The sequence below is a fragment of the Microcebus murinus genome, chromosome 6, assembly GCF_040939455.1.
Source record: "Microcebus murinus isolate Inina chromosome 6, M.murinus_Inina_mat1.0, whole genome shotgun sequence".
Lineage (NCBI taxonomy): Eukaryota > Metazoa > Chordata > Mammalia > Primates > Cheirogaleidae > Microcebus > Microcebus murinus.
Genome location: NC_134109.1, coordinates 50,212,155 through 50,239,098, shown reverse-complemented (window position 1 = coordinate 50,239,098; position 26,944 = coordinate 50,212,155). Strand labels below are relative to the sequence as shown.

The window sequence follows — 26,944 nt, the reverse complement described above, 5'->3', positions numbered from 1 at the left end:
CAATTGTTTTAAATCAAGCACATATATTATTGCAATTTCACTTGTCTTATCTTACCACTCTCCTTCAGCGTCTTTAGACTGTAACATAGTTTTGAGCCTTCAATAAGCAATAATAATTATGAATTATCTACTAAAATAACTTCTAAAATGTTTTAACTGGAAGGAGAAATAAGTAATAGCTCAGTCATTATAGTCCCTACTATAAGGATCAAAATTAAATTTATAATAAATTTATCTAATAATCAACCCTATCAAAAATATATATTTTTAGTTACTGATTTTTGATTATTGATTATTAGTGGTTACTGTTTAAGAAGAAACTTTAGGAATAAACCTATAAAACTAATAAAGTTTTTATCTTAGTGATCATGTCTCCTAGCCTACTACCTGACAGTACTAAATGCTTCCTAACCTGTTTCGATGAAAGTTTGTACTTATTTCTGTTATAACAACTATTTTAGGAAGACATTAATGGTAATATGTCTTCATTTTATAATTTTTGGTAATCACTATTATGATTAATTTACTCAAATTTTTATTAACTGAATGGGTGAGCAAATGAATAAGATAATTCTAAGCACTGTAATACATCAGGACTTAAAAAGACAGAAACAGGGACAATTAAGGTATTTTATTCAGTAAAATATCCTATTTTCCTAAGATAAGAATCAGAAAGACATACTCATTTTGTATCTCTATGGCAGAATATAAAAAAGAACCTGTAGCAAACTCTAAAATCCTTTATTATTTAAAACTATAATTGCATATGTTTCAAAAAGTCAAATAATATTTATATTGTTTGGTATACTTAGATAATTTAGGAAGTTTTGCTTATTTCTTATTTAGATACCAGGAAAGCAGACATTCAAATAACCTTTTTCTGTTTCCTGTTAAGCAACAAATGAAGCAAATAATTTGAGGCTAGTATCTGTCTAAAGAGATTAAACAATTACATAGCTGAGCCTAAAAAGTATAACTTTATGATATTAAAGTTTTGAGAAAACTTTTTCCCACAAATTAATTTTTTAGCTTTCCATGAAATATTTGTTCTCCTTTTGAGTTTCTTAAAGCAGTGGTTCCCAAATTTCAATGTTTTTTCCTAGATACACTACAGAAAAATGTGTAAGTCAATCCTGAAATTCTGAGACAATGTTCCTAATCGTATTTAAATGTAGACTATAAATTTTAATCAAGAGAGTCAGCTAATATTATCATAACGCTGAAAGGAATGCTAGGTTGTTTACCAACCCCATCCAGTTGTGGGTTTATTAACACAGAAATGATTCTATAATCCTATTAAATTTAAGAATAGGTAATAAGGTTCTAAAGGTTTCTGGATCAAAAACAAAGTAATGTCTTTAGAATTGAATTTGCCATTAGTCTTAAATAATATAATTTGTTTTCCAGACTTCATCTAATATAAAAATACATTGTATAGTTGAAGCCATGTTTGATATTCAGAAGGCAAATATGTTGTACCAGATAACCTAATACCAAATATTTTATGGATAGAAAAAATATTTATATCTATAGGTCTAAAATAAAATATGGCCTAAAATAGTAAGACATTAAAGTCATAAGATATGTAACACAAAGTAATAATCTTTTGTTGAAAACTTGATATCACAGTCAAGGACATAAACACAATTATTAGAAACAAAATCCATGTTTTTAAAAATGTATGTTGCTTAGGCTGTATTAATAACATGATTTATTTAAACCATCTGGGTTACGTTGACTATATTCAAAGTTGACTTAAATTTTTGATTTAAGATTCTGAGGTAGTTTGGGATATTAAAAAGGCCATATGCATGCAATATAAAATCTTCCTTAAAATGATAATAAGAATTCAAGAGTGATTTTTTAAATGCTGGTATCTGATTATATTCTAAGACAATGTCAATATTTTAATGTTGATACCTGGGGAAGAGAAAATCTAAATTTTCTAAGATAATATATAAAAAGAAACCTACTACATTAATATTTTTATTTACTATTATTAAATAGGTATTTTTAAGAGCTATATCAATTTTGTTATATCTAGAATGCTTTGCCTTATCATCCTAAATTTTTGTGTATAAGTGGATTTTCAAAGGAAATGTTGCTTATCAAGGCCATTTTGTATGTAAAGATTTTTCATGCAAGGGTTGAGTGTGAAAAAGACAGTGTGTATACATGCCCCTGCTTTTCTTATACTCCTTCTACAAACAGCACCTTCCTGTTCGCATTGGTAGAATAGCACAAGGCTGTTACTCTGTACTGAGACTTCCCCAAAAGATATATCAAAGTTTTTATCCCATGGGACATATAATATCTGAGTAAAATTATCAAATTAGAATAGAGTTTCATAAAAAAAACACCCTAGAAGATAAAAAGAACATTTATTTATAAATGTAAAAGAATATCTTAACAACTCAAAAGCCCAAGAAAGAATGCTATGGCAAGTGAAGAGTTAGCTTCAGAAATTGAGCAAGGGAAAGGATTTGTTTTCTGCACCATGGATTATAATACCAGAAATACATTTTTCTCTAGTGGATAGGATGCATCTCACAAAACCCGGGAAGAACAGTATTAGCAGCCAACTTACTGATCCGATCAAGAAGGCTTTAAACGAAGACTTAAAGTGGAAGAGAAAAATATGAATCAATAAAATGGATCTTATGGAGAACAATAGTTTCGAAATAAAAATAACACATAGTGAAAAAATGCCTAGAAATTACTTTGTGAAAATCATGGCTACAAATAATGCTTAAGGTTAGGATATGCAGTATACTAAATAAAGCTAAAATAACAAAAATAGTAGACATATAAAGCTCTTGAAATATACCCTTTTAAAAAATTTTATGCAACCCTGGCAGATTAATATAATAATTGCCACAACTGTTTGTACAAGGAGTGCCCTGGATAAGAGTACCTGGCCTGGAGGACAAGTGGGGGATATATACACTTCATACTCCAAGTGCCTGATAGGTGTAATCTTCAATTTATAGAGTAAGAAGCCAGGCTTAGATATGTTCAGAAATGTACTCAAGGTTATGTAGTTATAAAATGATGATGCTAAATTTACTAAAATGAGAAACCAGACATGTCTGGAATTCATTATTTTAATAAAACATAGAAAATGAAAAATTATACACTCATATGTACACATATATAATTTATTCTAAAGATGCAAAGTAGGAGAAAATGCTCTCACTAATTTGTTCAAAAGGAGCAACACAATATGAAATGTGTGTCATTGTATATAAGGGAATAATATGCCAGTTTTATGATCAAGAAATGTAAAGACTGCAATTTAGAGGAGATGTTCATGTCAGGAAAGGAAAATAAAGAGAAATTATCACTGAAAAATGATATGGCAATCCTAGCAAAAGATATTACAAAAGATAGTTTGCTAATAATGAGTACAAGGTATGGACAAGAAAAGGATTTAATTAATTGGATTGCTCTTGGGAGGAATTCTCACTCTGCTAAAATCTGTCTTCTATTTTGAGGGTGAAGGGACTATAATGGTAATTACTTTTCTGTTAAATTTGACTTATAGAGAAGGATTCTGACTTGTATAAACAACAGAAACCTTGGGTAGAAACAGCATTTAAGGTACATAGAGTAAAGGAAAGGGATGATGAACAGGGTTGGGTAAATTCCACATACTTAAAACAGGCAGTCCTTCAACTAGTAATGGGAAGTTATTCAGAGACTCTAAGAAAGTATAACTGAGGAATAAAGTGAGAAACTAAAGACAAAATTATTACAATATGATTGCAAATAAAACTATAACCATAAAATAAGAAAAGAAACCTAAAGAAAACAATTTTATTTTACAAATAGAAATTTAGTCATTGGTTTTTAAATTTTTGAAAAGTATTATAATAAAAAAATGACCAAACAATGTGGCTAGGACTTGAAAAAAAAGTGTGAGGTGTGTAAAGTCAAAAATGCTTCAAAATATTCCATATGTGAAAGATTTAAAAAATATTAACTATGTTAAGAAAAGGAAATAAAAAAGAAAGGGATAGGTCCATCAACTGAGAGAGAAAGAACTGCTAATCCGTTTTATTATTGTTTTTAACTTCTCTATCAAATAAAATCATCAAATTAGAAAAAGTAGAACAATTTTGATGTGGATTTGGATTTACTCAGATTTAGCTAGGGAACAATGTAAATAAGGGATTATGAAAGGAACATTCTGAATGATCTACCAGGGTCTTCTGTTATCAATGACCAGTGCACACTTAAGCACTTAGGCAAGAAAGCAGTAATTATCGAATGCCAAGATGTTTTTACTAGGAAAAGCTCTTTTACTCTTCTGAAATTCTTAAAGAGGTAGGCTAAGAGTATTCAATTTATAATGTGTCTTAATGTATAATGTATATTACAAGGTCTTTTATTGTAACCTTGTGAGTAAGATGGAAAAATAGTGGTTTTATGATAAAACAGGTGAATGGATAGTTGGAGGTTGACCAATCTTTCTCTAAGCAAATTTTGTCCTTTCTGCTGTCCCAACTTAAAATGTTATTCTGTGATTTAGTTAAGGAAGTGGAACACATACTTTGCAAATCTGTGGAACATACAAAATTGTCAGGAAAACTAATAGGTTATGTAGTAATCAAATAAATATACAAAAATGTTTGATTATATTGAAACAGTCATCCAGATAATATGCTAACAAGAAACAGACTTAATTTTCCTTTCAAAAAATATCATTTTATATCAACAAATGTAAGAGACTTTAACACTGGTTCATTTGAAAAAGATAAAATTTTTCCACATAACCCACCATTTTAGGAAAATATCATGCTTTATTTTCTCTGCCTGTTTTACTAAAGTATCTCTATTCTTCACACATATTAAATTAACTTTTAAAATATTCTATATATATTATATCTTGAACCTTTAAAGTAAAAATATGTAAGAACTGCTTCTTAGGAAACATGACAGGTACAGTATAGGTAAGTGTGAACACATCTTAAGTACCTCTTATGGCAATTGTACCAATGTAATTTTTTTAGCTATTTAGTGATGAAGGATGAAGGGTCTCAGAAGGCTCAAAGGATGTTGCTTTAAAATGTCTATTGTCATAGTGGAAAGTGTGTAAATTAATTTCAAAGACTTTTAAGTACTTTAGAATAATTTGTATAGAGTAATACATATAATGAAAATATATAAATATATTCTGGAATCCATGCAAAATGATTAAAAAATTGTAGCAACAAAATCTTCACAGAGGACTATAAAGAAAAAAAGAAGAGTGATAAAATTTCTCACCTGCCTTATACCCAAACGGTATGCAACGATCCGATCCACTGCATCAGGATTCATTTGTGTCCACTGTAGACTGTAGGAATAAACACGGTGTCTGTTCTGCCACACAGGATTGTAGGTGTCATAATAGAATTCTGGAGCATAGGCCTTTCCTGAAAACAAAAAACATGCTTCAATTTGAATGATGACATATTGCAGTTTATATATACTTATTACTTTCTTTGGCCCTTTTACCACTTTATACTATAGGTTTTATAAGTAATTGTTCTGTTGAAAAGTTGGATTATTAAAATTCAATCAATTTTCTGAATATGTTTTGAGAATAAATGCATGACTGTTTCCCAGTTGATCAGACGAACAGTGTGAGAAGAAAAGAATAAAGGGTGATTCCAAGCTTTTTGGCCTAAGTAGCAGGAAAAACAGAATTTCTGTTAACTGAAAGGGAAAACTATGGGAGTTTCAAATTTGGGGGAGAAGATCAGGAAGTAATTTTTAAACAATTTGAGTGATCTAAATGAAGACATCAAGTATGCTGTGGGAAATAACCAGTTTGGAATAAAGGAGAGGTCAGAACTGGAGATATAATCTTGCTCCCCATAGGCATACAGATAGAATTTAAATTTAAGTCATGATACTGGTGAGATCACCAAGGGAGTGTAAGTAGATATAGATGATAAAAGTCTGACCACTCACTGGGATAATTCAATGTTTAGAGTTATGGAAGGAGACATGAACTAGGCCTAAGATGGAACCACCAGTAAAAGGAGAAAACCAAAATGTGGTATCCTAGAGGTCAAAAGGCATATATCAGTGAGTGATCAACTCTTTAAAAAAAAAATTAGTGAAATTGAAAATTTGTGTTTGTATTATCTATACTTTGGTCAATATCGTTGAACTTAAAACTTAAAACAATAATTTAACAAAAGACCTGGCCAATGAAAAAAGGAGGTTTGATTTAGATTTTCAGGATATGTGAAGTGCATATAGTGTATATACATATATAAACCATCTCAGTTTTTTTTAATTGCCAAAGTGAAATCTATGCAGACCATTTGGAATTATAGATCAAACTTCCCAACATTCTGCAATATAGATATTTTTCATTACCAATAGCATATTTACTTAATAATTCAATAATATTTAGTGAAAGCCAATTCAATGCCAAGTAGTGTACTAGGGATACAATTAGGGATATAATAACAGAGGAGGTGTGGCCTCATTCCTAATGGAAATTGATTACATTTCTTAGACTTTGCAAATAGCTTTACAGTTCTTTGCAAGTCACACTGGATACATTGAAAAGTTGTATATTTATCATCACTCATTCAGCACCTTTTTCTGTTTTTTCTTCTTTTAAATTATATTAAATACTCAATGTCCTTATGTGTTTTTCACTGTATGGAAGAACTTCTTTTACTTGCTTTTCTTATTTATTTATCATTAGCCACTGTCATCTAAGGGTTACAGAAGAGCTAATCCAGATACATTTATATCAGATAATTAAAGGGTGGATTTTGAACACTAAGAATATAAATGATGGTCTCTGTTACCCTTAAGAGTTTCACCAGTGATGGTAAATGAACTGAATTTAATATTTGACAGGTTTACTAGTAAAATTAAATACATTGAATTAAATATTTCAATTTCGGTAACATTTGGCAAAGTTTCCTACATCAAAATTCTATGCATGTTTTAAAATTTTATATGAATATTCATTCAGTTAAATTGAAAATGGATTATGAAGTCTATACAAAGAATTCCTCATAAAAGGGGTTTTTATAAAAGAGCTATCACTTTCATTTATTTTCTGCTTTTATCTTATATGATATTTTTATTTATTACTAAATGATAGCACAAATTTATGTTCACAATACTTAAGAGCAAAGTTCAGATGAGAAGAAAACAATATACTGAATGAAAGACGCAATACTCAAAACACTCTTGACAATTTGTATTTAAAACAAAATTGCTCAAAATAAAATTGAGGAGTTGAATTTAGTAGTAAATGAGACAAGGAGCTAGGGGTTTAAATTGAAAATAAGCATACAATACTTACAAAAAACTAATGGGCTGCTTAGGTGAGAAATACAAATCCAGAGTGTTTTCACTAGAGTAGTATCTATATTGAATTAGGGAGGTGAGAGTCTAGTGTTTTGTTTTTTTAATGGAGATTAGGGGTTGTTTTTGTCATTTAACAAAGGAGGAAACTTATATTTGTTCTAAGTAACATATTCTTAATAAAATGAATGAAGCATTCATTAATTTAAAGAGAAACAAGGAGAGAATAAAGTCACAGTGAGGGGCTATTTAGCATGGAAAAGGAGTATCTCTCAAAAGTAGGCAAATGGAGTTTCCTAAGAGCTGAAAATCTATCATAGAGAAAGAAAATCATACTAAAAAAATCAGACTAAATGTTAGCAGATCTATGAAACAAGATGAAGACCAGTGATTGCATAACAAAAGTATACATATTTTGACTTAGAAATGTTCTACCAAAGATCTCTGAATATGAAATGCTCCACCTCAATAGACTGACTTTCCCCTCACTAGAGGTATTTACTCAATATATAAATAGCCATTTATTAGGTTGAGATGAGTAGCTGACTACAAGATGACCATTAAAGTATGTTTCACAGTCCTGAATTTGTAGGGTGCAGTAAAACGTTTGCCAACTGTCAAATTGGATTTAATATGTTAACTAATTTTAGATTAACTATGGTTTAAATATTGAGGAACCAGCACTTCTTTTTTTTTTTTATTTCGGCATATTATAGGGGTACAGATTTTAAGGTTTCAATAAATGCCTATTTCCCCCCTCCCCCCACAAGTCTGAGTCTCCAGCATGACCATCCCCCAGATGGTGCATATCTCACTCATTATATATGTATATACCCGCCCCCCCTCCCACCTGCCCAATACCCTATTACTGTAGTACCTATGTGACCACTTAGGTGCTGTTCAGTTAATACCAATGTGCTGGTGAGTATATGTGGTGCTTGTTTTTCCATTCTTGGGAAACTTCACTTAATAGTATGGGTTCCAGCTCTAACCAGGAAAAGATAAGATGTGCTATGTCACCATTGTTTCTTAGAGCTGAATAGTACTCCATGGTATACATATACCACATTTTATTAATCCATTTTTGGATTGATGGGCACTTGGGCTGTTTCCACAGCCTTGCAATTATGAATTGTGCTGCTATAAACATTCGAGTGCAGGTGTCTTTTTTGTAGAGTGTCATTGGATCATTTGGGTAGATGCCCAGCAATGGGACTGCTGGATCAAATGGTAGATTCACTTGTATCACTTTAAGGTATCTCCATATTGCTTTCCACAGAGGTTGAACTAGTTTGCAGTCCCACCAGCAGTGTAGGAGTGTCAGAGGATGTAAACAGATGGAAATCCATACCATGCTCGTGGATTGGCAGACTCAACATCATCAAAATGTCTATACTACCCAAACTGATCTACAGATTCAATGCAATACCTATTAAAATCCCATCAGCATTCTTCACAGATATAGAAAAAATAATTTTACGCTTCGTATGGAACCAAAGAAGACCCCGAATATCAAAAGCAATTCTAGGCAACAAAAACAAAATGGGAGGCATTAATTTGTCAGATATCAAACTATACTACAAAGCTGTAGTAATTAAATCAATATGGTATTGGCACAAAAATAGGAATATGGACCAGTGGAACAGATCTGAGAATCCTGATATAAAACCATCCTCATATAGCCATCTAATCTTTGACAAAGCAGACAAAAACATACGCTGGGGAAAAGAATTCCTTTTCAATAAATGGTTCTGGGAAAACTGGATAGCCACCTGTAGAAGGCTAAAACAGGACCCACACCTTTCACCTCTCACAAAAATCAACTCACGCTGGATAACAGACTTAAACCTAAGGTATGAAACTATTAGAATTCTAGAGGAAAAAGTTGGAAACACTCTCCTAGACATCGGCCTAGGCAAAGAGTTTATGAAGAAGTCCCCAAAGGCAATCACAGCAGCAACAAAAATAAATAAATGGGACATGATCAAACTACAAAGCTTCTGCACAGCCAAAGAAATAGTCATGAAAGTAAACAGACAGCCTACAGAATGGGAGAAAATTTTTGCATCCTATGCATCCGATAAGGGACTGATAACTAGAATATACTTAGAACTCACGAAAATCAAGAAGAAAAAAATCAAATAACCCTATTAAAAAGTGGGCAAAGGACTTGACAGAAACTTTTCTAAAGAAGACAGAAGAATGGCCAACAAACATATGAAAAACTGCTCATCATCTCTAATCATCAGGGAAATGCAAATCAAAACTACAATGAGATATCACTTAACTCCAGTGAGAATGGCCTTTATCAAAAAGTCTCCAAATAACAAATGCTGGCGTGGATGCGGAGAGAGAGGAACCAGCACTTTTAAATTATCTCATGACATTATAGAAGTATTCCTCTTGAAAAGCCATGCAGTTATTATAAAGAATAATGTTTCCCCAAATTTAGCATATATAAATATGAATATGTTTCTAAGACAGATATTTTACAAATACCCTAGGTTATTCTGATGCAAGGAAATGTAGGCCATACATATTGAAATGTTTTTAAAAAGCTGAAATTTTTCTCCTAAAATTATCTCCAAATACATTAACAAAAGAAATCAAAATTAATTCTAAAGTTATAAGAAACATCTCTTTGATCTCCCTCCTTGAAGGATGACAGCAGCAAGACTGAGAGGTGTCAAGTGATGGGGGTGGAGTGAAGGCAAATAGAATGATGACAGTATAGCATACTCCGAGCATTTCAGAAAGTAGACATCCTAGTATAGGCGACTTTCTTGACTGTCAGGCTAGTAACTGGCTGTATGACATAAGTACAAATTGCCATTATGACAGTAAGATCATTATTTAAAAGAATACCTTTTAAGTTACAGAAATAGTTTCATTCAGAAGTTAAAACACAGATCTTCATGACCTTGTGAATAATATGAATTTGTTTATCAAGATCTATTTTCAAGGTAGTAAAGAAATTAAGTTCCAATCTAGACCTCATTTAAATATTATAAATACATCAAATTTTACTGAAAAATTCAATCATCATCTTTATATTTAATCAGAGACTATTACAAAGGCTTTCCAATATATTTGTTTAAATATGTTTTTGCTTTGAAGATTGGGTCTCTCTAAGATGCCTAGGCTGGACTCAAACCCCTGGCCTCAGGTGATCCTCCCACCCCACCCTACTGAGTAGCCGGGACTACAGGTGTGCATCACCACACCCTGCCTAAAATACTTAATTTTATCAGCATTGGGTAAATTATATGTAATATTTTTTCATGGTGTGTTGGATTAGAAAATACATTAGAGATTATTCCAATGTCTCATATTACAGAGAAAGATATTAAGTACAGATTGGATATGGAAGATAATATAAATAAATAATCAAATACAATAAGAGTCATTGCAAATTTGAATCTGAATCATGAAATTTTTTCTTAAAAAGTTTTATTTCAGGTGAATAATTATACTACTTTAGAATTAAAGGTATAAAAAGGTTTTAAGGTAGTATATAAATAGTATTGATCAGCAATAAGTACTGATCAGAAATAATTTTTAGCAGTTATTGTTAAATATAGATATGCTTGCTTATGTCTCAGAGCATACTTTGTACTGAACCTCTGTTGGAAAAACCTTAGAAAAGTAAAATGCTTCTTGATTTCATTTGAGAACTGCATCTTAAAATGTAAAAAAAGTACACACTTAATTTTCTTCTCGGGTTTCAGAGACAATCATATTTAACGTGTACACACTCAATAGTAAAAAACACACAGTAAACAAAGGAAATATCTTTATAATAATCTGGGCTTGGACATCCAAACATGACATCTACTGGTTGAACAGGGAAAGAATTCATAATTTCTTCTTTTTTTTTTATACTGCAGGCATTTTCCTTTTTTTTCCCCCAGTAAGCATATCAAATATCAAGACAATTTTCTTATTTTGTTACATTCTAGTTTTATTTTTATACAGTGTTGTTTTAGTTTAAATCTTTTCAGATTAACTGACCTAAAACTGTATTCATTATCTAAATTGAGAAGTAATTTTTAGATTTGTTGTATATGATTATATATAAACATCTTCTATTTTAAAATATTCTTAAAATTTATAGATAGAAAATATGTATGTTGTTCAAAATATTGCATAGATTTATACAAGAGTACAGGTATTTTATTTTTCAAAAAGCTTTTGAAAATGATCATATTGAGGTTTCAAAAACAATTTTATGCATAAACCACAAGCATAAAATAAAAATCATTACCATTCGCATTAAGGACACTTAAAATGTGCTCGGCTAGATGAATTGATTTTAGTAAAGTCAATACAGTTTTTGAAATAAAAACAAAGAAAAAGTGTATAATAGTGGTCAGGACCACATATGCTGCTTTTGAAAGCAATTCACATTTTGGAAAATAGACTATACGAAGATAAATTTAAACTAGCTAAATTTGGTTTAGAAAATGATTTATAGGACATGTTTGCATATGTGAGGGATATCTGTTCGTTTTTCACTTCATAGAAGAGATATTAAGTAATTAATGCATATCACTTTCCTAGGAGGTGCTCACAAAATATGGATAAATAAAACAAGCCCATTTTGTCCCAGACTGCAAAATATGGAAAATAAAAACTCACACACAACAACAAATTCTGATATATTTGCTAGTATGAAAGGGTCACTAAAACATGAACAAATTCACAGTTTTTATCTAGAAATTCTAGATGGAATTATAACAAACATCTTTGCAGATGTATACTTAAGCTTGCAAGCAAAAAAGGGAATTCCCCAGGGATTAAAAAACAGAACTGAAAAAAAGGCACTGAATAAGAGTTTGGGGAGGAAAAAAAAAAGAGAGAGTGTTGGTCTTTGTACCCTTGGATTTTTAGGCTCAAGGAGATAAGGTTAATAGGCCACTGCAACATGAGAAGTTGGAAATGAAGCTACAACATTAAAAAAAAAATCTGTAAAAGCTATATTCTCAGATATGGGGTATAGTAGGAAAATATTGCCTCTCACCAGTAAAGGAAGATAACAAAAATATTCACATTAACATAAAAAACCATTGGCTAGTGACATCACTGGACTGCTTGAGAAGAGCCAATGTCAAATTGGTCTTTAAAGATGTACTGTCAACTGGGTGCAGAGCATTCCTTCAAATCAAATTGTTCCAAATCCCAATGAATATGAATTCAAAATCCAACATTACAAACACATAAGAAAATGTTCACTGTGAGTGACTAATATGGCAAATAAATAGAAAGATTAGGTTTCAGATAATAGAAACATGAAATAGAATTTATAAATAGCATACTTAACATGATTGAAGTCATACAATGGAGAAATGTAAACAAATACCATAGAGCCTTCCATGAAAGAATAATGAATACTGTCTATTGGAATGAAGGATAGCTTCATGGTGGAAATGTCTGACATTTTTATTGATCTGAAAGGAGGATAAATTCTGCAGATAGACAAGGTTGGCTCACAGAAGGACAAAGAAGGGAAAAAATAAAGTATCACCTTAGGTGGAGAAAAATGAATATAATATAGGTATTGGAGAAGTAACTATAGGATCTGGTGTGGTTATAACATGCAGTGCCCATTTTCTCTACAAGCTTCTGAAGAACAGGGATAGTATCATTAGCTTTTACTACAATAGCTGACACAGTGCAAGTGCATGAATAAGACAAGAGAAAAATAGGTCAGTGCTTATTTGTGAAGCATCCTGCTTGATATGCTAAGATGTTGAATACCTACTCTATAGTCCAGTTATTCTAAAATTATTTTAACCAGTACTCATGTAAGTGGAAGAAGAGATTTTATAGTGGAACCACTGATTTTTATTTCCTAGTGTGAAAAGAACTCAGTGAAAGCAAAGTTGAAAATAATAATCAAAATGGTAGTAACGAAATAATTTCACAAAAAACACACTTGCAAAGTATCAACAATAATAAGACCTAATATAAAACTTCTCAGTTGTGTAAATTGTGTATTGATTAATACAACAATAAATACAGAAATTCTGCCAAACTTAAAACAAACACTGATATGCACTGATATTAAATAAAAAGCCTTCTAAAAATCATGGGAATCACAGCTCTCAGCCTGTATGTAATTTTAGTAGAAACTAATCAATATAGTCAAGTGATTTTGAAGTCAGAGTCACATTGTGTTTAGATAAATAGACTGGTTAAGGCAGTGGGCTATATATGACATTCTGGTAATTATAACGTGCAATTAAAAATATATGCAGCTCTTTGTCATTTCTCCATGGTGTGAAAGAGCATGCAATCATAGGAACCAGAATTCCTTTTTCTTAAAATTAATGAATATTGAGTCATAGTAAACAACAAAAGAAAACAAAAAAAAAAAAAAAAAAAGAAAGAAAGAAAGAAAGAAAGAAAGAAAGAAAAGAAAAGAAATGCTTTTATAGAAATGGGGATGCTCCTAAATTTTTAATCAGGGAAATGATGTAAATTCACTTTATATTTTATAACAATAACTTCTGGGAAAGAAGAAAATGGACTGAGTGGATGAAAAGTCCCAGGCAGGAAACCAGTAGGAAGATACTGCCTATAAAAATAAAAATACATGTGGTTTGAGGAATGAAGAAAAGCAGATGAAGTAAAAGGTGATTGCACAGAAGCAACTGATCAGCACCTGTCCTCTGACTGGACACTGAGAGTAGACTCCTGAATTTTCAATCTTCAGAAACTGAATGGACACTAGGGTCTCTGAGGTGGAAAATGACTTTATGCATCTCATCCAAAAAAAGGAGTGTAGAATTACCTCTCTAGGTTCTATCTTTCTAAAAGCTTATTTTTTTTTTTCATCCAAAGCCATGTAAAAGTTACTGTCATGAAAATGAGGGCATAAAGAGTACTTTGAGAATACAAAGTTTTAATTCTGTGAAATCAAAGAAACCATTTAAAAAAAATCATTGTACTCATCTATGTTACTTATTATTAAGTTGTATGGCATTTAATATTAAGCCTTATCACATTAAAAGTGGTAAGTTTTTTAAAGTAATACAAAAATGATTACCAATTTGATAGGTTCTACCCATTCTTATTTGGCTTAAATGGTGATAAATTAATTTGAAGAATGAATAAAAAATATTAAACATATAAATAGCACTTAATGAAAGGATATATTGTATCTAATAAAAATATCTTAGAATTAAGATAAATGTCACAGCAACAATAAAAATGAATGCTATCAAAAATTGTCTCAACAATGATAACTTGTCAATATGTATGCAGGAAATAAAAAGATAACAACTAAATAATATAACTGTGAAGTCAATGACAACATCTTACTTAAAGATTGTTTAGAGTTCATTTTAAAAACAAATGCCAGATGTAACAATTTATAACCTAGCTAAATCATTTAGATCAAGAGTCTTAGTGCTTGAGACAGAGAAGTATTTATTGATACTGTGTCTTCCCACGTGGGGACAACTAATTTTTTTAAATGATCAGTCACCATCCAGATATTATTTTAAAATTTCAGCACAACTGGTTTTGTTTATCCCTTATGTGAATTCATTTTCTCCTGTTGGAGTCACCTGTGCAAACCACACTAATGCAGACTGCCCAGTAACCACACTTCAGCACTGAAGAGCTTCCTTAGAAATTATAGCCCTGGAGAGCAGGTATATTGATTGGTTAAGCAATAAAACTATTGGTATTGTCAATCTTCACAAATCACTGGGATCTATATAGAAAGCCTTTAAATCTGTTTAGACATAAGGTACAGTTTCTTTGATTACAATGTCATTATTTCTTTTTTGGTTATGACTTTTCAAAATAAAACCGTGAAATAAACAGGTTTCTCACTCACAAAAATGATTTTGTTTAAAACATGTGTAGCAAACTAGTACTCCTATTTTCAATCTAGAAAAATTTGAAATAATAAATTTTAGCATCATTTAAAAAACATCCAATGACTAGAACAATACTTTCAACAAATACATAAATTTGCTTTATGAATTGATAAATTTGTAATAATATATTTAAAGCATTTTTATGAAGAAAATACACAAGTGGAAAATGTAAATAAGCTTTATGGGATTTATGGCAAGACTCATTTATAAAAAGAAGCCTTGCTCACTCATCCATGCCTTTTCCCTCTCTTGCTTCTGCAAATTCATCTGTTAGATTGTCTATTGTTTGTTACTACTATGGTTCATTCTAATAACATCAAATTTCACTCTTACCATTTGACACCAATAAAAGTCTTATAACTCAATATTTATTGATAAATCAATCGGTGAACTTTTCTGCATGATTCCATTTTTCTTGAACACATTCTAGTTACTTAGCATGCCAGGAACTGAATATTTCTAAAACCCCAGATTTATCTTCACACACCTTGATCCCATAAACCAAAATACTTTGCTCATGTAATTCCTCTTTGCCTTTCCTTATCCATATTTTTATACCTAAATCATGACTATCCTTCCTTCTTTTAGTTATACTTTCTTCTATAAGAGTCATTGATACCATAATGCTTAGCATGTAATTAGGAAAACACATTGTAATGTTATTCAAATACATAAGAATTCCCAAAAATATTTTGTATAAAATTACTTTTATTTCTCATTGAGGCCCTTTCCCAGATTTAGACATAACATATTAGGTCTAGTAGAGGGTATAACACAATGCAAAGCAACTACAGCCTATTGTTTCAGAGTAATCATAATCCTGAAGTTTCAATCTTTACCTACCTTAAAAAATCTTTTAAATTGAGAATTATGGTGCAGTAGATAAGTTCTCTAAATAAACTTTGATTTTATTTAGTTTTAGCCATTAAATAGATATAATGCTATAATACTAAGAGTAACCTTCCTTAGGTATGCCTGTATTTTTTGTGACATTAGTCCATCATTTAAACATTTAGGACAATTTTTGCAAAAAGAAAATAAAATGGGAGCATTAGTCTATAAGTAATATAGCACTTATATGTTTTTATTTCTCATTATAGTTTCAGACATTATTTGGAGAACTTTTATAAAGCCATGTTAACATAAATATAAATATAACATAAAGATTTACGCATGAGGAAGGAAAAAATTCTCAAGAAACTCTATAATTTGTTTCCTTCCTCCTCAAGGATGCTTGAGGTGATGCTGTCCCTAACAAGACTGCCTTCTAAACCAGGTTTCAGGAAACTTTTCTGTAGCAAGTTAGACAGTAAATACTTTAGGCTTTAAATATGTCATAAGATATCTGGTACAACTATTCAACTATGCCATTGTAGGGGGTACTATGCCTTAGGTAATGATAGGGATCAAAATGGATGACTAGACACAGGTAGCAGGTGCCTCCTCCATGGAAAAGAACTGGAAGAATTAGTAGATACTCACATTTTGAATAGATCATCTAGGATGAAAGTTGACCTCATAGAAGTAAAGATTAGAACAGAGGTTACTAGAGGCTAAGGAGGTAGGGAAGAAGGAGGGGATAGGAAGTGATTTAAAATTACAGTTAAATAGGAAGAGTAAGTTCTAATGTCCCATAGCACTGTAGGATGACCATAGTTGACATTAATATATTGTATATTTTCAAATATCTGGTAGAGGGGATATTGAATGTTCTCAACATAGAGAGAAATAATAAATGTTTGAGATGATAGACATGCTAATTATCCTGTTCTGATCACTATTCTTTGTACATATTAAAACATCATTATATACCCCATAAATATATACAATTATTATGTGTCAGTTAAAAAAAAAACAATTAAAATTCTCATGAAATACTTTCCACTGGGATCTTCCCATTCATGACCTTGTAAGCCTGCCTCTAGTGTTCTAACTGGGCACAAAAAGTATTCTAAATTGTAGCTTTTAAAGCCTTATGAGGAAGCTTAATCTCAGATAAAACAGTTCCTAGGCTTAGAGAAGAATTGATGCTTAATCTCTGCCAGACCAATATAAGAAATTTAAAGTCTACTTTTCTTGGTAGTTGCTTTTTGTCAACCACCATGCTAATCAACTTGCATATATTATGATTTTTTTTAATATTCACAATCCCTTGCAAGATGGCAGTATCCTCATCATTTTGCCCTTACAAAAAAATGAAAGTAGATCTTAAGCCACTTGACCTATAGTAAGTAATCATCAAGTCACAAAGCTACCTTCTGAACCCAATTTGTTTAAAGGATTTTTTTTTTTACTCTAACATCCAATACAACTCTGTATGGTTGCTCACAATCAAGTGTGTGCCTGGCCTATTCTTGCTACCATTTGTTCCCTGGTATAGGACATGCATTTACTTAAAGAAATGAGCTTCCCCTATCCCCAGTTCACACAAAGATACTTTATAGACTGATGGATTTCCTGATAGGCTAGTGCGCTAGTAGAAAAAGAATGCCTAATTATTCACTTTGCCCTCTATGAGTACAGAAACTTAAACCACAATTGTATCCCTGGGAATCAACCATATTGCCTTATTATGCCATTATCTCAAAGTACTGTCAACTCTGGAATTTATAAAGATAAGGATCAACTAAATCTCTAGGATGAGATTATTATTAAACATTTAACTCAGGAATAATAAATATACAATAAGCTGCAAATAAATGTATTCAGTCCTTGCTAAAGCTATATATTACCTCAAAACTTAATAGTTCCAAAATATCTAAAAGCCTTGTGTTCATTTAAAGGACCACTGGTTGGGTGTGTGTGTGTGGAGGGGGACAGACGGATGAACCGACACAGCGGCTCTCAGCCTGAAAGAACTGAATGTTCAATGCTGTACTTATAGACCACATTAACTTCTTGGCAAGTGCTGCTGCTGCACATGTGGGTGGTCCACCGCTGAATATGAATGTGCTGAAAGTCATTTAGGCAGGGAGCAAGAGGTGTTCAAGTGAGTTGGAGAGAAGCCCAGAAGGTATGTTGTTTATCTTCTAGGAACATTTATTTTCTCCAAAACATATAACTTGAGTTAATAAAGTGGATTTAGATGTGAATAAAGGAAACTAGTTATTGAAACTGCATCACTGTGACTCTCTAGCAATAACTAAAAGATCCGTGAATATGCCTTTTAGAACAAGGAAAAGATTAGAGTGCAAATAACTGTTCTTATCACATTGCTACTAAGCACTGCTCTGGATCTGACGGCAAAGCAGGTATCTGCCTGTGTTATATTTTGAGGCTTCTAGGAACTGTTATTTTGATAAGTTCTTTAAAAAAAAAGACAAAATTTATTAGAATGATAGCAGATGCAGATTTCTTAAGTAATAATCATTTAAGCGATGTGAAATTATAAGACTTTGGTTATATCCTCTGATATTAAACCTGAAAATAATTCATACAAAGAAAACCTTTATTGATTTTCTCAATTTACAGCCCCATCACAAAATCTTCCCAGACAAAAGATGCCAGATCAGGTTGTGGGCTATCATCTGCGGAATCTCTCTTCTGACCACATTAAGTCTGGTTTCTGGCATACCTTCGGAACACACTGTGCACCGTTCTCAACCATTAATCATCCCTTCAGGGTGATGGACAGAGGCCAGGTGTTTAAAAACACACGGGGAGGTTTGGGACATGGCTTTAATTCCACTGAACTAGAAAGTTCTTTTATTTTTTTTCCTGAGACAGGGTCTCACTTTGTCATCTGGGCTAGAGTACCATGGCTGGTGTCCTCATAGCTCACTGCAACTTCAAACTCCTGGGCTCAAGCCATCCTCCTGCCTCAGTCTCTCAAGTAGCTTGGGCTACAGGCATGTGCCATTACACTTGGTTACTTTTTCTATTGTTTGTAGAGACAAGGTCTCACTCCTACTCATGCTGGTGTCAAACTCCTGACCTCACAATGTCCTCCAGCATGAGCCTCCCAAAGGGCTGGGATTATAGGCGTGAGCCACTGTACCCAGCCTTAAAATGTCCTTTGATTCTTTCAGAGATTGGTTTTATTACCACTGAGTATCTACTGAAAAATCCAAAGGTACTAACTGCTAAACAAGCCATTAGGAATAAAGTTACTAAATATTTAATATATGATATTTATATACATATATATGCATTTCTACATTCAGTTTTCTTTGTTTTATTCTTCTCTGTTAGGGGAAATTGGAGATTCCCAACTGTCTCTTATTCTCCACAAATTAGATGTATTTCAGACTCCAAAACAATGTAAGGAAGCTGTGAGAAACAGTTCTGGACTCTTACAGCATTGCTTGTTATGCTGATATCTCTATCTTCTCTTTACTCTACCCTGCCTCTGGTTACAAAATGGTAATCGTCCAAAACCTGATTCATATATTTATGATTTAAATTTTATGTATGACCTTTGCTCCCAACTAGTGTCCCCACCTAAAAGAAAATATTTTGAAGGTTAGTGGAGAGAAAAATGGAACAAAGGATTCTTGAGGAACAGTTAATTTTTTAAAAAATTACCTTGCTTATTTTAACACAATGTGAATTAGAAAAATATACATAATAACATTTGATAGAACAAATGCCATTCACATTATGAGACACTATTTCCAAGCCTACCTTAGTGGGTAAATAGCATACATTTACTTGGTAGTACTTTATTAAGGTATAATGTACATAAATAAAATCTTTACATTTTAAGTAAAAATTTTGATGAGTTTGGAAAAATATCTACATATTACTATGGAATCACCACCTTAATCAATATATAGGTTGCCATCACTACCTCCTGCCCCTTCGTTATCAATCACTTCATTCCTCAGCCCCAAGCAAACAAGAATCCATTTTTTACTACTAAAGATTAGCTTTGCATGTTCAGGAAATTCATATAAATGAAATCCATAAAATATGCACTTTCTGAGTCTGGTTCTTTTCACTCAACATGCATCCATAGTATTTCAGGTGTCAGTAGTTCTTTCCATTTTTAGAGCTGAGTTAAATTCCATCTCATGAACAGATCACAAATTGCTTATTCATCACCTATTGATGGATATTTGGGTTCTTTCTATTTTGAGGCTATTACAAATAAAGCCAATATCAAAGTTTGGGAATAAGTTTTTGTGTACACATGTGTTCATTTCTGCTGGGTAATTATCTAGGAATGGAATTGCAGAATCATTTGGTAAGTAAGTGGATTTTCCAGTTTATGAGAGACCGACAAGCTATTTTTCACAAAGTGATCTCATTTTACATTTCCCTCAGTAGTATGTGATAGTTTCAGTTACCTTACCCTCATAAACACATGGTATGGTCAGTCTATTTAATTTTAGCCATTATAATATATGTGTGGTATTATCTCATTGTGTTTTAAATTTCATTTCTCTGATAACTAATATTAGCTCATACAATTATTGGTCAATTATATATTATTTTGTGAAATGTCAAGTTTTTAGTCAGTTTTCAATTGAACTGTTTGTCCTACTATTGAGTTATAAGAATTATTTCCACACTCCAGATATAAGTTTTTTGTTAGATACCTGTATTTCAAATATTTTTCCCATCCATGACTTGTCTTTTCATTTTTTAATGATGTATTTGAAAGAACAAAAAATTGTAGTTTTAATGAAGTCTAATATCCATTATGGGTGGCGCTTTTACTTGTTTACTTTCTATGAATCTTTGCCTATTTCAAATTTGTGTAGATTTTTCTCATGTTTTCTTCTACAATGCTTTAGTTTTAACTTGTTATACTTAAATCTACAATTAAATTTAAATCAATTTAGTGGGTACTTTATGGTATTGTTTTAGGTTTATTTTTTCCATATAGATATCCAGTTGTTCTAGCACATTTATTCAGAAGATCATCTTTTCTCCAATTAATTATACTGGTGACCTTGAAAAATTCAGTTGATTGTACATGTGTCATATATGTGGCCATAGAGGTCTATTTCTAGATTATTCTTTCCCATTGATCCATGTATTGACACACACACACAAAAAGAACCACACATTATTTTGATTATTGTGACTTTATAGAAAGCCTTGAAGACAGGTAGTATGAGTTCTCCAACTTTGTTCACTTTCTTTTCCTACCTAGATCTAACTATAGTTGGATCCTGTTTTCCCCATAAAATCTGGAATAAGTGTTTCAATTTTCATAAAAACAAAGAAAGAAAAAACACATTGGGAGTTTTAATAAAGATTACATTGAAACTGAGTATGAATTTGAAAAGAATAAACATCAAAACAATATTGATTTTTCTAATGTATGAACATCATATATTTCTCCATTTATTTAGGTTTTATTTAATTTTCCTCAGCAATATTTTATATTTTTCAGTGTACATCTTACATATATTTAAATTTATTCATATTCTGATGTCATTGGAAATAGGTTTTTATTAATATTTCATTGTAAATTCTCATAGCTGCTATACATAAATATGATTTTTCATACTAATTTTTATACTATACCATTGCTAAGTTACCTTATTAATTCAAGTAGATTTTCTGTAGGTTCTTTAGGATTTTTTTTACAAAAGCAACCATATGACCTATGAATAGAAAGTTGTACCCTTTCTTTCTAGTTTGTATTCACTTTAATTACTTTCTGAGTATTTTGGCTATGATAAGGACCTCCAGTATAATATTTGTGACTGGTGATAGTATTTTTTGTCTTGCTCTCAGTCTTAGAAGGAAACTGTTTAATCAGTATATTATCAACCTTGGTAAGCATTCCACGTTCACTTAAAATAATGTATAGTTTATAACTTTGGACATAATGACCTATAAATATCAATTAATTTAATATACTTGATATTATAGCTTAAATATTCTAAAATATTGGTAATTTTCTACCTATATATTCTATCAATTATTGATAGATGGGTATTGAAATATTTAACTATAATTATGGAATATATTTCTCTTGGTAGTTTTTTAAATTTATGAATTTGAAATTCTATTATTAGGTATACACATATTTAAAAGTTATGACTTTCCCATAAATTCTTCTTGTATTATTGTTAGGTTTTAGTCTGAAACTGTCAGGTCCTGGCGCACTCATGGCTGAAGAAAGACCAGACATGCCAAAGTTAGGCAAGCATGAAAATGAGGTTTATTGAGGAGAGAAAGATAGGATTATAGGGCAAGATACAGGTTTACAGAGCATGGTACATAACGCTACAGATAATGACTAGACCCGTTGTTGTAGCAGCACAAGCAAAAGGAAGGGCAAAAAGAGAGATTAGCTATGGTCTATGTAGTATTTTAGGGTGTCACGATAGGAACCTACCTCGTGGTTCAGAGGTCACCATGGAACCACTTTGATTGGACAGTTGGGAGTCACATGACATGATCCTTAACAATGCATGTGGGTTCTAGGTCATTTTCCGGACTTTATGGCGCCCATGTGTCCTCTACATTCTTTGCAGCTGGTGCACCAAGCTGTGATTGGCACATTCATAGGTATTCCCCCCTCCCCTAGGTATAGAGAATTAGGGTTGGGCAGGACCCAGAGGGGGCAACAACACCCACTTTCATCCCTAGGAGACCTGGAATCCCTCACTATCTACCTAACATTATTATTGCCTTTCTTTAACTGTTATATTAATAATTATTGAAGTCTACTTTTGTGGATAATAATATAGCCATGTCAGCTTTCTTTTGTCTGCTGTTTGCATGTTATGTATTCTCCCATTTCCTTTCAACCTCTTCATGTCTTTGTTTTTAAAATGGGTTTCTGGTAGAGAGCAGATTTACTGTGTATTTGTAGATAGCTTGCTATTTTTTAAAAAAATCCAGTCCCACCATTTGTGACAGTTAACTAGAATGTTAAATTCTCTTACATATAATGTAATTATTGGATAACTGAGTTAAAGTCTACCATCTTGCTCTTTGTTTTCTTTGTTCCTCCAATATTTCATTCATCTGTTGCTCTTTTCCTATGGTATTTTGAGTTAATTTGAATAAATTTTAGTGTCTTTGATGCACTACTTAAAAAAAAACAAAAAGAATTTTGTATGGCTTAAACTATGCAACTTTAGCTTACTGATTCTATTTAGAGTCAATATCGTACTTCTTAATATATCACATTTCATACTTCATGCTTCTCTGAGGTTCCTATTCACTTCGCACTTCCCTCTTCACAAATGTAATACATTTATAATGGTATGATTCAAGTTAATCCCATCACTTGTGCTATTTTTGTCTTATTTTAGTTCTAATATGTTATAAACTTGAATTTACAATGTTACTGTTTTTTTCTTCAAACCAGGGATTGATTGGCAGACTTTATCATAAAGGGCCAGTCAGTAAATATTGTAGGCTTAAGCCATATGGTTGCTGTTGCAACTACTCACCTCTGCCCTTGTAGCATGAAAACAACCATAGACAACACATAAACAAATGGGGAAGGCTGTGTTCCAGTTGAGTTTCATTTACAAAACAATTGGCTGGCTGCAGGCTGCAATTTGCTGACTATTGTTTATACAGATGTTTATTAGGGAAATTGCAAGAAAAAAGGAAGATAGTCCTTTTTTTCTTTATCCACCTATTTACTATATCTGATCTTCTTTATTTCTTTTTAAAGATTCTGGTTTCCATTGATAAGCCCTTTCCCTTCAATATAAAGATTACATATTTTTGTGGTTCAGTTTTGCAGACTACCAATTATCCAGCTTTTATTTTTCCAGAAAAATATATTTATTTGCCCCTAAATTTTTAAAGTTTGTTTTACTAGATATAAAATTATGCATTGACAGTATTTTTAAAAGATATTTAAAGATTTAAGTTTCCATTGTTTTCTAGTCTTCATTGTTTTTAATAAGGCAATTGTTATATATATATCATCAGGAAATAATTTTTATTCTAGATGCTTTGAAAATTTTCTTTTTTCTTTGATTTTCCACTATTAGATTAAGGCATATCTACATGTGATTTTCTTTGTATTTTTCTTGTTTTATGTAGCATGATATGCTTAGATATGTAGGTTTAAGTGATTCATAAATTTGGGAAAAAATTCAGCTGCTTTTTCTAGATATGCTTTTTTTTTGCACCATTCTCACTCTATTCTTTTAGAATTTCAATTGCACTTGTTCTAGACCATTTTATATTATCTCTCAGGCTCTTAGCTTTCTTTTTGTATTATTCTTCCATCTTTTTTTATCTGTCAGATTGTATCAGCTCCTTTAATTTGTTTTTAATTTCGTTAATCCTTCTGCCTTATGTAATATGCTGTTAAATGCATCCAAGGAGTATTTCATTTCAATTATTGTATGGTTTTAGTTATAGAATTTGCATTTGGTTCCTTTTTAGAGGTTTTATTGGTCTACTGAAAGTTCTTAGCCATTTGCTCATAAATAAACGCTGCATTTTTCTTTAATTTTTAAATATATTTTCCCTTAATACCTTGAAAATATTTATAATAGCTAAAGTTTTTGCTACATTTAATATTTGGGCCATCTGAATGTTAGTTTTTAATAAAATACTATTATTTTTGACTATGGGTAAAATTTTCCTATTTTCATTGCATGCCAGGTAATTTTTTTATTATTTAATGAACATCATGAATAATATGGACTGTACTATATTATAGATAACTGGACTGTGATCTCTTTTATCTTCTAAAGAGTGTTGAATTTTATTTTAATAGGTAATTCTGTTACTTGCTGACTACCTTACACTTTTGTATGCTAGCTTTCTACATTTTATTAGGGTGAGAAATTCAAGGGTGTTTTCCAAGCTCTTCTAACTTGATGAGACTCAACCTCCAAGTTCTGCCTCCCCATGATTTTATCAGAGTTTGGTGCCAATCTTTGTTAGAGTGCCTTCACTCTCAAGCATGGTTCTTATTCCTGCAGCTTAATCATTTTGGTGTCTCACCAGGATGTTTAGAATTTTAAGGAGGTATATCCTATCTTGCTGAGCTGAAATTCTAGCTTCCTTCATCACTACTGGAACTCTACTATCACTTTTCTGTTCTCAACCTCACAGATTACAAAACAGTAAACCTCAAGTAATTTCATCTTGTTCTTGTGTAGTCTAATTTCTAGGTATTGTATCCACATGAACTCCTATAACCCTTCTCTATATAGCTCTTTCCTCTATCGTGCTCTGTCCTACATATAGACCCGTTTGCTGCTTCAAATTTTATTATGTATTTTCTCGGCTCAGCCAAAAATCCATATCCTGCTTGGACTCCAGCTTACTATGCTTGTATACGGTAATGCTCCCAGACAGGGAGACAGACTGATAATGGAGCTCACTTTGTGAGTTACAGTCTTGTCCTGTTTATTTTCACTCCTGGAAACTGTAACCTCATATGATTTGTCCAATTTTCTGGTTGTTTATAATAGAAAGGTTGGTCCTTTTACTATTTCCCAGATTAATTTGAAGATTTTAGCAATGCTATATAACAACATTCAAAAGATCTTAAGGAAGACATGAGTTGTACAATGCATGTATTTTAAAGACATGGTTAACCTATGTGGTTAAATATATGATGCTGTTTGAATTGGAAGTAAAAAAATTAGTATAAAGAAAAAAATAAGTAATATGTTATGATACAGGTAAACTGACTCAAAAAGTAGAACAAAAACTTTAAAATGATGTTTTAAATGTAATTTGAATGAAAATTTAGGTATGGGATTGAAACTTCTAAATTTTCTTTCCTTCCTATAGTTTTATTCATTCTCTCCCTCATTGTTTCATTCAGCAAGTATTTATTAGTAGTATAGTATGCAAGAGGAACTCCTATGGGTGTTTGGGGGGGAGGTTCTAGGCTCTGAGCTCAATATAATATAAACTTATTATCTGTTTTTACATCTGTACCACCAATTTTTATAATAAATATTTAAATATGGTGAATTCTCCCTTGTTTACTTACTGAAAACAATCTATTAATATGCACACAAAAAAGATTACCTTTTAAAAGGTTTCTGTACTTCTAAATGAATTAATGCATTTGACTATGAACTGATATTGCATTGGAATTAGTTACTGATATAGCAGTAAATGAAAGGCTAATAAGTTGAAATAAAACATAGCTGAGTGGTTGTTAAGAGAAATCTTAATGGCCTGAAACATTCATTCAAGAAATAGACTGGTGTTTGCTACTATGGAACATACATTATAATGTGGAGACAGTCAACAAACAGGTATATAATTTTTGAATTTGATAATATTCTAAAGAAGTAATCTCTAAAAAAGAAAAAAAAGAGAGATCTGAAGAATGAGACAGAGCTAGTCATGCAAACACCTTCAGAGAAGACTTTTCCAGACTTATCTTCTCATCCCCCTATTCTTCGGGAGTTTTTTTCCTCCAGTACAACTAGTTTCTCATACCTTACTACCAGGCGCTGTACTTATCCTAGGTTGGCCTGCTTCTTGGGAGTGGTCTAACATGAAGGAGTGTGGGTGGGGTTGAGGGGAGGGGAAGAAGAGAAGAAACTCCAAGAGCCAGCCATATTGGCTGCCCTCATTGCCCTACACTGCCCATTCCAGCCAGGCTCCAGATCTCTCTCAATTGTTCCCCTAGTGTTTCAAGTTAGATTTGCTGATTTCCAGCCCCGTGGTGATGTCAGGCAATGACTCACCCAGTGTAATATATAGAGAAAAAAACTCAACTATAATACAAAGTCCTCCATCAGACTAGCCCCAAAATACTGTCACTGGATTTTGCTCTAGCCTAGTAATCTCACCACATTTCTCTCTCTCAACCAGAGCTCACA

The 26,944-nt window shown here is 31.9% G+C and overlaps 1 protein-coding gene across 2 annotated transcripts in view; it reads right to left on the bottom strand.

The window, feature by feature from the left end:
* The window catches only part of MDGA2 (MAM domain containing glycosylphosphatidylinositol anchor 2), a 777,981-nt gene that overhangs the window by 74,743 nt on the left and 676,294 nt on the right, over positions 1-26,944 (bottom strand). For both annotated transcript variants that reach the window (XM_076004050.1, XM_012746557.2), the window contains one exon: positions 5,269-5,417. In XM_076004050.1, the coding sequence (XP_075860165.1) occupies positions 5,269-5,417 (149 nt within the window). The remainder of the gene's footprint in view (positions 1-5,268; positions 5,418-26,944) is intronic.